Source organism: Anguilla rostrata, chromosome 18 (assembly GCF_018555375.3).
Source record: "Anguilla rostrata isolate EN2019 chromosome 18, ASM1855537v3, whole genome shotgun sequence".
NCBI lineage: Eukaryota > Metazoa > Chordata > Actinopteri > Anguilliformes > Anguillidae > Anguilla > Anguilla rostrata.
The window spans coordinates 27,403,027-27,416,235 of record NC_057950.1 but is presented as its reverse complement, the minus strand read 5'-3'; the positions used below and the strand labels follow the sequence as shown (position 1 = coordinate 27,416,235).

The following is a 13,209-nucleotide window of genomic DNA, read 5'->3' as shown; positions in this document are numbered from 1 at the left end:
AATGCGTGAGCTAACCACGGATAGCTTACCTAGCTCACTGGCAAGCTGATATGCTAGCTAAGCATATTCGTTTTGCCGAGAAACATAAATTGAAGATAACTGAACATAATTGTATTATTAATGTCATACATATAACGTGATTACATGACACACTACTCACGGATGGAAATTAAACTCCGTAAACATTTGATCATATATTTTAAAACATAACGGCAGACAGTCAGCTAGCCTCAAGTTCGTTCTGCAATCGTTCATTCAGGTTGATGGGCTTTTCCGCACCGGACTGTCAATCACTGTGTAAAAATCACAGAACCGCTTAACTCTATGGTTTTGGCTCCAAATCGACAACATGGCCGCGCCCGCCATTGAGCTTCAAAACGTGTTTTAGAGACCCACGGAGAGTCAATGGGTGACGTCACAGTAGCTTTGTCCATATTTTTTTTACAGTCTCTGAGCACATTTCAGCTGCATGTCGGGCACTGTAGTCTTGGGAAATGTGCACGTTTCAGCTGCATGCCGGGCACTGTAGTGCAGAGAAGCATACAGATTTCAGATGCACTGCTCCCTGTGTGGGTGTAGGTGCAGGCAGCCATGCTGTGTTTCATTCATCAATCATTCTGCCTGCTGTCCCCCCTGAACACTATTTCCACAGGAAGAAGTAAACAGTCCCAAGAGAATGGACCATATGACTCAATAATAGTATGTGATTATTTTTTAAATATATTTTTGTTGACTGCACAAAACATATACATCTCTAAAAGCAATAGTGCTATTTTTGGTCATAAATAGAAAGCCATAAATGCACTGTATTGGATGACACAACATCACATGTGCACAAACATTAGCCCTGTAACTGGCGACTATGAACAATTTTCGGTTTCTATTTGAAGTATTAGTTGAAATGTAGGTTATATGAGAATATGTCGTCATTGGCTGAGGTAAATATAGGCCAACAGAGAGAATTAATAATTACCAGAAAAGTGGCACATTCCTGAAAATGTAAATCCATAGCAAGGTTAAATAAGAGGTGTAAAGGATGAAATAGAGGAATAAGGAGGAGAATATAAGAAACACCAAGGTTCAAGGCTTAAAACTTTATCTAAATTATAATTATTTCTGTGGGAAATCCTAAGAAAGTGTCAAAGTTGTGCATGTACGGTGTATGCCCACACTTGGTGGATGTCATCTCAACTAAAAAAAGAAAAGAAAAAGTAGGCCAGATTCAATCAAATGCATGCAGAACGTTTAAGGGCATATAAAACTAAATCAAACCCTCCTGATTAATCTAGCATGCAATCTCCATAAAGACTACTTTTATGCCACCATATCAATAAGGCGTCCTGAACTAAAATGTTCCTGCCAATGAAAATTAGTTTTCAAAGAAAGACTGACTCTCATTATGACAGATTGGTCAAAACACCCTTTAAAATGTCCACCCTCTCATACTGAAAGTGCTGTCTCAGTCACATATTTTCAAGCGTGCAAAGTTTAGCTCAGTGTTCTCCAGGAAGGTCTCAGACTGTTTGTTAAAATAGACTGTTGCTACTTCAAGTAGAATGTCTATCCTTCTGGTTTTGCAATAAAACTTCTAATAGTTTAATAGTTTATTAATTAATTTTCTTTCACTGAAAGTTTTCATACATTTACACAAAACATCTCCAGGACAAGGTTAGCTCTGCTTGTGTTGGTTACAAAATAGAATATATATATATATATATATATAGCCACATGGGTTCGTATTTGTATTAGGATTCTACTGACTTTCTGCAGTTTTTATGAAACATTTTCATTTAATTCCATACAAGTGAAAATGTTGTTCTGGACATGCACAATATTGTACAGCCAGTGGCAGAAGCTAGTTATGATGGGCCCCCGTGCAAGACTTTTTCCCGGCCCTGAGACACATGCAAACACGAACACACAATGCGCCATGAAGTTATTTTACAGTAGACGCTGTGTTGGGTTGTAGGCTATGAGTTAGGCTATTGGGAAAGTAGGCCAAGGTAGACTCCAGAACCATGGACGCTGCGCAGCCCGGACGATGCTTGGCTGCAGGCCGGTGGATACGTAAAGTTCAAAACAGTCACTGAAACACAAATCACAACTCGCTGGGCCGATAGCTTTCTTAGGCTTACACATAACAGAACACATCAAACCAACAAGCACAAAACAAGTCAAACAGGAAGCGCTTACCAGAAATCAACAGAGAGCTCTCATTTTACACATAACGACAAGGGCTTCACTGCTTCACATAACAACAAGGGCTTCACTTGTTTCCTACTGGAGCACAAACTAGCAGGCATCGCATGATGCACTCAGCGTGCTACTCACCAAAAGACTGGCGAAGCCAAACTTTGTTTCGGTTGAAATGTTACGATTTGCAAAAATTCTCAGGACACTAAAAGGAAGGTGATTTATTATGGATGTCTCTCAAATGACAAATAGCGGGGCCACTGTTGACAAGCAAGAAAGAGAAGAAAAAAAAAACACTTTAAAAAAGAAAGCCATCATTAATCACAATGAACCAAGAATGCAAAATGTGAAAGCGCAATTTAGACTGACGTGTTTTTTTTTTTTTTTTAATATCTTCAAATCACAGCGCACCCCTTATTCTCGGAATGCATGAAAGCTTATTACGGAATTCCAATCTGTTTGATGTATTCAAACCGCGCGCCTATCCCGTGCTGTCGGATCTGGTTCGGAGCACTTTATTAAAACGTCCGCGGACCGCGAAACAGATCCGCGGCTGTGAAATAAAGTGTCACCCTAGATTTCCCATCCGCGGATTAAACCCGTGTAAGCCTGAATTAGACAAAATTAGATTTGGAAATGGGAAAAACAAACGCAGGTGAGAGGAGGGAAAAGTTACACTTGTGACGGTGATCCTCGATCGCATCCCGTACTGCAGTCCCCCACCTCTGCAGATATATTAGCCTCCTGTCTGACTGTCCTGTCTCTGAGCCTTTTTAAAGTAAACGTGGGATACGGCTACAATCATAATAGCTGAAATTTGTTTCGTACATTGTGCACAAATACGTTTAAGCAGCAACTTTTTCATCACTGTCAATCACACACATCAGCAAGAAAGTGAAACTTCCACCTAGATTGGTGGAAGGATATAGCATTTGTGATGGTTGGGGAGTTTCGTAAATTCCCCATGAACTGATTTTCACGCTGAGCATTAGGCCCTGTAATGCCCACTGAAAATGCATCAGGCCGCACAGTGTCGGCCAGAGAAGAAAAGAAATCCACATACACAAGTCAATCATGACAGCCCCCGCCCTCCCCCTCCCCTCGTTTCAGGCCCAGAAGCGCCTTTCCGAAATTCAACAATGGTTCCTGGCGCCTCTCCGTCACAATGCGCCTCTCCCCCCGTTCCCCCGGCGCGTCCGCGCGCGTCAGCGAAACCCAGATTACGGAAAGGATTCGGGGGGTGTGCGCGGGGACCCCTGACACCTGCCGCGGGAACCTGGCCGTCCATCTCGCGGCTATCGCGGCGCCGCAGGAAGGCGCGGGTCCTGCCCCCCCCCCCCCCCCCGAACCGCGCGGCGTCAGATCCTCCGCCAGGCCATTGTGTGCGCGGTGATTTATCGCGCTTTCACCTGAGCGGCACAATGGAACGATGTCATCGCCGCCGCGGCCGGCTTATCGGGGTCCTGTGAAATGACTCGTCTGCTGGGGACGCCGCGCTTTGTCACGGCCGTTTGGGGGAAATCTGTCAGGGCCGGGAGAGGAGCGATCTGTTCAGGGGGGATCGTACCGCGTGCGTATCGCGTGGAGCTCTCGCTCCCCATGTCCTTTCTAAGGATACATGTACAATCGAACGCAAAACCGTCGGGGCTGTGTTCAACACAACTTCTGTTGTTTTGGCTCTGTGCTCCAGCGCATTGAATTTGAAATTAAACAATGAATATAATGGTAAGGTGCAGACTATCAGATTTAATTTGAAGGCAGTTACATCCATATCAGCTGATCCACGTAGTAACTACAGCCCTTTATATACACGGTCCCACCATTTTAGGTGCGCAAAAGCAATGGGACAGTTGGCTGCTCAGCTGTCTCTTGGCCAGCTGTGTGTCTTTGCATCATTACTTCATGCACAAGAAAGATAACAAAATGTCTACAGTGGATTCAAGATATGGAATTTGTATTTGGAGTCTGATGCTGTTGTCTCTTTGAGGACCGACAAAGCATCAATGTCAGTAAAGCAGGCCATCATGAGGCTGAAATAAATTGATCTGTTTGATACATTGTTAGGAAGCAAGAGTGCACTGGTGAGCTCAGCAATAACAAACAACCTGGCAGACCATGGAAGACCTCTAGTTGATCCCAGAACACTTTCAATCGTGAGGAAAAGCCTCTTTTCAACTGTCAAACGGATCAAGAACACTCTCCAGCATGTAGGCAAAGATGTGTCAAACACTATCATAAAGAAAAGACTGCACCAGCATAACCTCAGAGGGTTCACAGCAAGATGCAAACCTCTGGCAAGCCTCAAGAACAGAACAGCCAGGTTAGAGTTTGCTAAAAAAAAAAATATATTTTTTTTGTTCCGGAACAAAGCATTATACACAGATGAGATGAGTATTACCTGTACCAAAGTGAAGAAAGAAGAAAATGTGGAGAAAGAAAGCAATTGCTCATGATCCAAACCATCATCTATGAAAGGTAGTGTTGAGGTAGTGTTGTGGTTTGGGCATGCATGGCTGCCACTGTAACTGGCTCCCTTTTCTTCACTGATGATGTAACTGCTGACGGCACCAGCAGGATGAATTCTGAAGTGTACAGAGACATCTTCTCTGTTCAAATCCGATCGAACGCCTCAAAACTCATTGAATGGTGCTTCACCTTGCAGCAGGACAATGGCCCAAAACATACTGCTAAAGTAACAAAGGAGTTTTTCAGGGTCAAACAGTGGAATGTTCTTGACTGGGCCATCTTGAATTCACCTGAACATACAGTATGCATGACTTGCTGAAGACAAGACTGAAGGTAAAACACCCCAGAAACACACAGGAATTTAAGATGGCTGCATGACTTCAGACAGACATTTAGTTCAAACGATTTGCAACTAAGTACTACATATGACAAATTTATATCAGATTGCATTAATTTGTCCCTTTAATGTTATTCCCTTTTAATTATTCGTATTTAATTAAGTCAGTTCCAATGTAAAAACATCAACATATGGCCTTCTTATTCTGCATATGGTAAAAGCGTTTGGAGAACGGCAGTCTTCCTTTCCATAGTCTTCTGGATATGACAGTTTAATTTATTGCAGGAATCCTAAAGGAACAGTCCAAATGTGAAGCAGTTTTTATATATCTTAACATTTGTAGCAGGCTCCTTTCTGCAACTTTTTTCACAAACAATTTCCACAGAACCTGACCATTCACAGTGTGTACAAAATGACCAGTTAATGGCTGTGGCATCGGGCACTGATGTTTTGCTTTTTTTTTGCTTGTTAGTTATTGTTTGTCCCTTGGCAAAGGCAATTGTGAAATGGACTCACACGTTGAGAAGCTGAGGGTAGCTCCATACTGACTGCAAATCTGGCTCCATGAATATAACATGGACACAGAGTACAAGTCAGAATCACAGTCATGGCCTCTGGCTTTTCTTACTAAATCCAAACATTACAGCCAGCAGCTGCCCCACTGCCTGTATCATTAACACTGAAACCCCAGTGCACTTGTAAGGAGGAAGTGAGGGAGGCTCTAAGAACAAACAAAAAGATGTCTTTTAATCCTGTCACGGAACAGAGGATCAATTATGTGTAATTGCTATTCTGAATGAAAATCGAGATTTAGGATTGCAAATTATTTTTGTCTCTTAATCCTAAGTGAAAGAAACAGAATCAAAAATTAGTTGCTTGTAGAATGGTGGTAGCCTGATTATTACTTCTATACTACAATTATTGCAGTCATAAATCATGGGGCATACTATTGACATATTTTACAGGGATCCTGTTTATATCAATGCAGTGTATATTACGGAATTGAATATAAATGATCATATAAAAAACATATGTTAGTAATTGTGCTAAAGCATTTCCTAGTTGCAGTGCTTTGCACTCACTTCTTATAATGTTTCACTCCTTCCTTCTCTCTCTCTCTCTCTCTCTTTCTCTTTTCTCATAGAGGCAGATTAACCTTGTGACACGCAAGGCGACACTTTTATTTGTTTGGAACAGTGGATTTACTGTGCGTCTGACCACCCTGGTCGGCTTCTAGGGCCGAGAGAAGATAACCTTTGGGCCGTAAATAGGTGCCACTTTCTAGTATTAATAACAAGTACATCTTTATGGTGTTTGAACGGTAAAACTCATAAGGGAGTGACATAATGAAAATTTTCCATATTGTGTTGTCTTCTACTGAAAGAGGGCAACGAAGAGAAAAAAACAGGAACATTACTCCAGAGCGGAACAGCTCAGTTTTACACAGAGCAACAGAAGTAAGGAAACTACAGCTGTAAACCACACCAGAGGTTCATATTCACTTCCGTCAAATGAGGAGACAAGCGTATGCTTGCTAAGCTTACAGTCCAGTATAACAGCAGAGTCCAGGTCTACAGCTCTGTATAATGCTCTAGCTGTAATGTGTTAGGAACTGTAGAGAATGATGCCTGGGTATTAGATTCAAGTAGTGCATGTACATTTACATATTCTTACACGTTCTCTTCATAAAAACATGCAGAGAGCCAGTACTGCTGCAGAACCCATAGAGAGTTCCAACCACAGCAAGTTCTGCGTGTTCAGACCGATGGCGTGCATCGGCAGTGTGCTGTTTTCTTTGGGCTGCGCCATCATATCAACGCAGCGGCGGTTACATAACCAGACGAAGCCTTTCTCCTCTCATTAGCATTCCTGCGCTGGTGTATCTGGCATCCCTGCTGATGACGAAGATGACTTTCGTAACGACCCCGCTTCCTCGAGACCTCCAGGCCTCGGGAGGGTCATGCGGTCGAGCGGCACTCTGTGTGCCTGTTTCTCAGCGTGACTCTTGTGAATCCTGAACAGGATGCCGTTGTGCCTCCGCGCTTGAAAAGGACTACGAAGGCTGGTTTTTCACAAAGAGGCCCACTCCGCTCCTCAAAAGGCAGAGCGCACATGGCAGTCTTTGCTTTTAACGAAATCTGAGAACGTCTGCATTCGAAACCCCTCGCGCTCCGTGCGATCTGACGCGCGGTCCGCGGGTACGCGGCGGCCTCCAGTCCGGCCTTCCTCGTCCTCCGGCCGGAGATCAATTCTGCGCATGCCCGGCAGGTTACCGGCTCGCAGATCGGCAGAGGCTTTTATTTTGAAAAATAAAAATAAAAACCAGCGCTGCCTACCTCATCGCAGTTCTTCTTCAGCCAGGACTTGACGGTCGCCAGGGCGATTTCGGCGGCGGGCTCGTTCGGATAGCCTGCCGCGGAGAGAAATAAAAGATTTACTCAATATCTATTTAACCGGGACAGCGTGCAGACAGTGTGCAAACATTAGCGCGGAAACGATGAGATAGCTCGCTAATCAATTCCATCTTAATAAATGAAAATATCACAGAGACCCAAGCGCAGACTGAAAATAGAAAACACCGGGAAGCGCAGAGCAGAGCATGCAGGCTTTTATGAAGTCCTAAAATCTTTATTCCTGTTTATCTGACTCCCGCTGTGAAATTTACAGATCCGTGTGGCACATAAATATATAACCACTTGCACTGTCCTCCTTCAGAGAGACTAGTTTTACAGCTACAATGACGGTAATGACATATTGACCAGGATACAGAAGGGATTGCCCCGTTAAACACAATAGCAATCATCACAGTGATCCCAAGGAACCGGATGGAAATGTCACCTCCGCGCTAACTCTGTATTGATCGAAAATACATGGATTTTTGAGAGGATTAATTTTTAATCAGCTCGCTAAAGGCTGTGACTTGGACAGCTATAAAGACCTGCTGTGAGGGGTGTGAACCATGCCGGTATCAGCCCCATGACCCCCCTGACCCCCCCCAATCAGCGGTAGGCTGGGGGTAGGGGGGGGTGTCATTTTTGTCTGTTCTTTGGATTCAGAGCTAGTTCTTTAGCAACCCCAAAATTCACCACTGCATTTCACTACATACCAATTTACTCAAACAGTTTTGGATAAACTTGTAGGAACATGTTCTCAAGCGCCCCCATCCTTACTGTATATCTTTCTATATATCCTCTCACAGACCTTGCCCTTTAATTCGTTCATCTGTTCTTTTTTGTTTTTTATCATTATTTTTTACATTTTTCTCTTTCCTGCATTCTTCTCTTTTAATGCAATCTTTCTTTCCCTCCTTTTCTACTCTCCGTTCTTTTTCTTTCTTTCTGTCTTTCTTTCTTTCTTTCTTTCTTTCTTTCTTTCTTTCTTTCCCTTTTCCATCTCCTATCCCTTTCATATCTATTTCATGTCCCCTATTTCACATCTCCCCTTTGGTGGTTTATTTCTCTTCTAGTTCCTTCCTTCCTGGTGTCTCTTGTGCATTCTCTCTCTGAGCGGGTGGCACACCAGCACGGTCTGAGTAGTGCAGTAACGTGGAGGTGCAGTCAGATAAGCACCAATAATTCTGACTGAGATAATGGATGGGAGTAGCTAGACTGACGTTGGGGAAAACTGATCTCAGCGCCATGCGTCTCTGCAGTAGACTCAAGGTTGTTTTTGTAACTTTCTTATTTTTCATATTTGGGCAGCTTCCTGCTCCAGTCCACACATCTCTCCCTTTCTATTTATCAGCTGAGCCACTGAGCCTAAGGACAAGTCTCCTGATTGCTCCCTGATCACGTGGGTCCTGCAGAGATTAGAGCAGGAAAGCAGGGGAGAGGCTCTGGGAAGACATTTTCTGTAATTCAGGATCTGCATAAAACGTTCTGCAAATGTTGCGTGGACATCCACATCGTCTGCCCCTCCTCTCTCAGCTGTCAGCGCTGGTATGATGGGTAAGGAGCTGGTCTTGTTACCTAAAGGTCACAGGGTCGATTCCCGGGTAGGATTGTTCTGGATAAGAGCATCCGCTAAATGCCTGTAATGTAATGTAATGTAATGTGGTGGCTGGTTGGGAGCGGGCTGCTCTGTGGATCAGCAAGGCCTATGGGTGCAGTCAGGCTGCTGTAGGGGACTGCACCATTGTCAGTGGTGGCTGGTTGGGGGGGGGGGGCGGGGGTGCAGTCCCCTACAGCAGCCTGACTGAACCTACAGCTCCCCATACCCCCCCCCCCACAACCAGCCACCACTGACAGCTGAGAGACGAGGAGCAGGAGAGTGAGAAATAAAATGTGACAAACAGCCAGCGCTCTGCATTCACCCTCCAGACTTGTGCTGAGAGGCACAGAATCCTCTCTGTCGAGTGGGTCTCAGCTAAGGCAACACTCATTGTCATGTAAATGCCTTTATCTGGTTATCTTAATCGGAGTAAGGTCAAAATTGGAGTAAAGCGATTTGATTAAAACACCTTGATTTTGGCTGGATCTTTCAACATTTAAATGCCTTAGTTGGACTTCTATCAGCTTTTTAAAATTAAAACTCAAACCAACATGGGGAACGGCAACACGCAGAGTGGGGTGAGGTGCAGTGGTGTTGGCAACAGTGGGTTACTGCGTCAGCTCCGCAGACCTTGGACCGATTATAAAAATAATCCATGCGAAAACGGGTTTGAGAGAAACCGCATTATTCCGAACCACGCAGACACTGCTTTAAACCGATCACTCCCAATAACCAGGGTATTAATTTCAGGCCTTCCTGACCTAAAGCAGCAAGCATACTCGGATGTGATGAGAAGTACGCTGAATCTATTTAACGTGCGATTTATGCGAACGCATGTATAAATGAGAGCTTCGGGGACGTCGCTCCTGAAAGCTGAGCGCCAGCGGTTGTTATGAAGGGGACGGGGTTGCTCTGACCCACAGAGAGAGCTGTGAGACGCGGCTGCGCTTCCCGGAGCAGCACATCCTGAGCTCTGCTTAAATCCTCCGCTTTTTAGACAGGCTGCTTTGCAAGGCTCCTTTGTACGGTCTCAAAAGCACCTTCAGAGGCGACAGGTTTAAATCCCACGCTGGGCACAGCCATTGTTCCCTTGAACTAAAGGCACTCTATGAATTTCCTCAGGAAAATATTCCGCTCTGCAAATTGGAGCATGTAAAAATGTAAGCTGCATGATAGGGGTGTTACTTCAAAATGTTTTAATGCTAAATGTTAACAAAAAAGTTGAACGTTTATAAAAAAATCTCACACCATTGTTATTAAAATAATTCATAGGTATTTCTTTTTACAGTGCCTCACCGTGACTGTCGTAGGCTCGCGTTTAAAAGCGTTAGTGTTGATCTGACGTCGGTTATGACAGCTGAGCGAGGTTGTGATGCGGTCATGGGAACGTTTCTTGATAAGCTCTCGGGTGATAGCGCAGACATCTCCCTCTGCCCGTGCCAAAAATCTAACCGACATTCCTCAAAATGCTTCGGGAAAAAAGTTCCATCTGGTCTCACTTTGAACAGGTTCCAGAAAATAAAGTCAAATGTAAACTTGATGATAACGAGCTAACGTGCTCCGACAGCACTGGAGTGATGCGGAATCACAGAGGACGCAAACACTCGACGGTGACTGTGAGAGAGGAGCCGAGTAGCTCGAGCTCAAGCCTGAACGCGTCTAATGCTCAGCAAACACCAACGAGAGCTTTCGCTTTGAAAAGGTGCGACAAAACTAGGCAAGAAAGCAAAACCAGAGGTGTTCCTGTTCTTATTAAAGAAAAGCTTTCTTGAGTTTACCCTTGTTGTCATGTAAATAAAACATATTCATTAAACACTTTGCCTGTTTTTATTTTGTAGTGTATATATATATATATATATATATAATAAAATATTTGGAAAAACCAACAACTTATTACCTTATTACTCTCAATGCATTTTAAATTTGCATATGCAAATGAAACCTTATTGTTTAAATGTGTAAACACAATTTCTTTTGCACTGTGTAACCATTTAGTGATTTTCCAAATCCTACTGTGTGCTATAAGTCAACCCCTAAAACCGATCTCCTTAATTTGATACCAGTGAAGTTCACATGCATGATGAATTATATTACTTCTTTTTCATTGTCTCTCTCATTTGGAATGCCGGGTTGCAAATTGTCTGACATTTCTGAAAGCCAAATAATAGGCATTTTGACATGTCTTGTTTTCCATTGCAAATGAACCATAAAAGGCCAATAAACTCTAGAAAAACAAAGATGAAAAAATATATTTTTTTCCAATATTAATTAGCATTCAGCTGCAACAAAAACGACGTCAATACCGAAGTAAATGCTCGGACATTTTAAATGTCAATTTTTGCAGAGATGGATCAGGATGTAAAGGGCAGGGAATAAAGTGACCCCCTCCCTGGCTTGGCATAAGCCCTGGACCTCTACAGCAGGCTGTACCACAACCTACACGCCCAGCCACGAGCCCACTCCACTTCAGGGAAACAACAAAAAGGTTAAAGGCGAGAACACAGTGTGCCTCCACAAAAAGTCACAGAATCCAGATTTACTCTCTCTGTCTCTCTCTCCCCCCCCCTCTCTCCAACTCTCTCTCTCTCAGTGTCTCTCTCTCTCTGTCTCTCTCTCCCCCCCTCTCTCTCTCCAACTCTCTCTCTCTCGTATCTCTCTCTCTCTATCTCTCTCTCATATCTCTCTCTCCCCTCTCTCTCTCTCTCTCTGTATCTCTCTCTCTCTCTCTCAGTGTCTCTCTCTCCCTCTGTTTCTCTCCCTTTCTCTCTCTCTCGTTCTGAATGCGATGCAGCACAGGTTCACAGAATCCCAGTCTGTCAGGAGGCGGAGTCGTGGCGTCCCCCCCGTTTGGCCGTACGCTGGGAGTAGCGCCGGCGCGGGGGAAGATCTGTCTTCGCCAGGCGCGGCGGCGGGATCTCGGGTCGCTGCGCCGCGCGCTTGATGAGGACCCATGTGACGCTCTGTTATTTCTGCTCCCGGCCCCGCACTTCATCATCGTAGGTGGTTCCGCAGGAGAGAGCGCGGGGGGAGACGCGTCACCCGCGACAACCACGACCTCATCCCATCCCAACCCAACCCCCCCCGCCCCGCCCGCCGGCCGCCGCGCCCCCGGGGCCCAGCGCCGCCGTGTCAAGGGCACCAGCGCCGCTAGCTGCCACCTGGCACTGGCACAAAAGTGGGACAGCCAGGGTTCGAGAGAGAGATAGAGAGAGATGGAGGGAGAGAGCAGGGGAGAAAGAGAGAGACAGAGAGAGACGAAACAGCCAGGGGGACAGAGAGAGAGAGAGAGAGAGGAGAGAGACAGAGAGACACAGGACGAAAGAAAGAGACAGAGAGTCTGAGATAGAAATTTTAAATAAATACAAGGAATTAAGTTGGTCCTTTTATATATATCCACTGCCCATGACTACACAAGCCAACGAGAAGAAATTTTAATATAGAGCACAGCATAATTATTATCAGCTTCTTTACTGAGTACATGGATTAACAGAATTTGGGACGTGTTCTTCTCGCACTTATGAGTGGAACTTAAAATAGCGCTCGGTTTTCAAGAGAGCGAAAGTAGTCCATAACGAGCGCGCAGAACGTCGCCGACAGTCTGTTTGGTGAAAAAGGCGAGGTGTTTGCTAAAAGGGGCTCGTCGCGCAGTCAGTCTGCGGCAGGCGGTGGGGTGTCAGGTCATTGTTTCGCGCGCTCTGCCGGCGTATAATGTGGGATGCCACGCTTTCTCATTCAGAGGGCACACTGCCCCGAACTGGGCCAGAATTCTCAGCGGACATTATTCATAACGACACCGGGAATGGACTGCGAGTAGGAGACACCCAGGTTAACACACATGAAATATTGATAGGTACCTATTGCCTCTCCTGTGCCCGCCACATCCATTTTACCTCTCAGAGGCTGATGCAGAGAGAAAATTACAGAGAGACTGCACATATTTTTAGACAGATTAATCATTCAGATGGATTTTCTGCTCTTGTGCTTGGTTTTAAAATTGCATAAACTTTGTTTGATTACTTGAAAGGGATTGCATAGCAGCCAGTAGCATCTCCCGCGCTTGAAAGAGAGGACTTGGGCAAGAGATCTGAGGTCAGTTTGCAGGATTTAACAGACATAGTTCCCGATGGTTGATGATACGCAGCTGTGTGTGTCCCGCTTAACTAGTGAGGCACAAGGACCTGCCAAGTAGAGCGGTGTAGAGAAAATTGGCGAACAAACAATAA

The 13,209-nt window shown here is 44.8% G+C and overlaps 1 protein-coding gene across 3 annotated transcripts in view; it reads right to left on the bottom strand.

Moving 5' to 3' along the window:
• macrod2 (mono-ADP ribosylhydrolase 2) overlaps positions 1-13,209 on the bottom strand; it is a 561,756-nt gene that overhangs the window by 100,755 nt on the left and 447,792 nt on the right. For all 3 annotated transcript variants that reach the window (XM_064316703.1, XM_064316705.1, XM_064316704.1), the window contains exon 8: positions 7,333-7,406. In XM_064316703.1, coding sequence (XP_064172773.1) covers positions 7,333-7,406 — 74 coding nt within the window. The remainder of the gene's footprint in view (positions 1-7,332; positions 7,407-13,209) is intronic.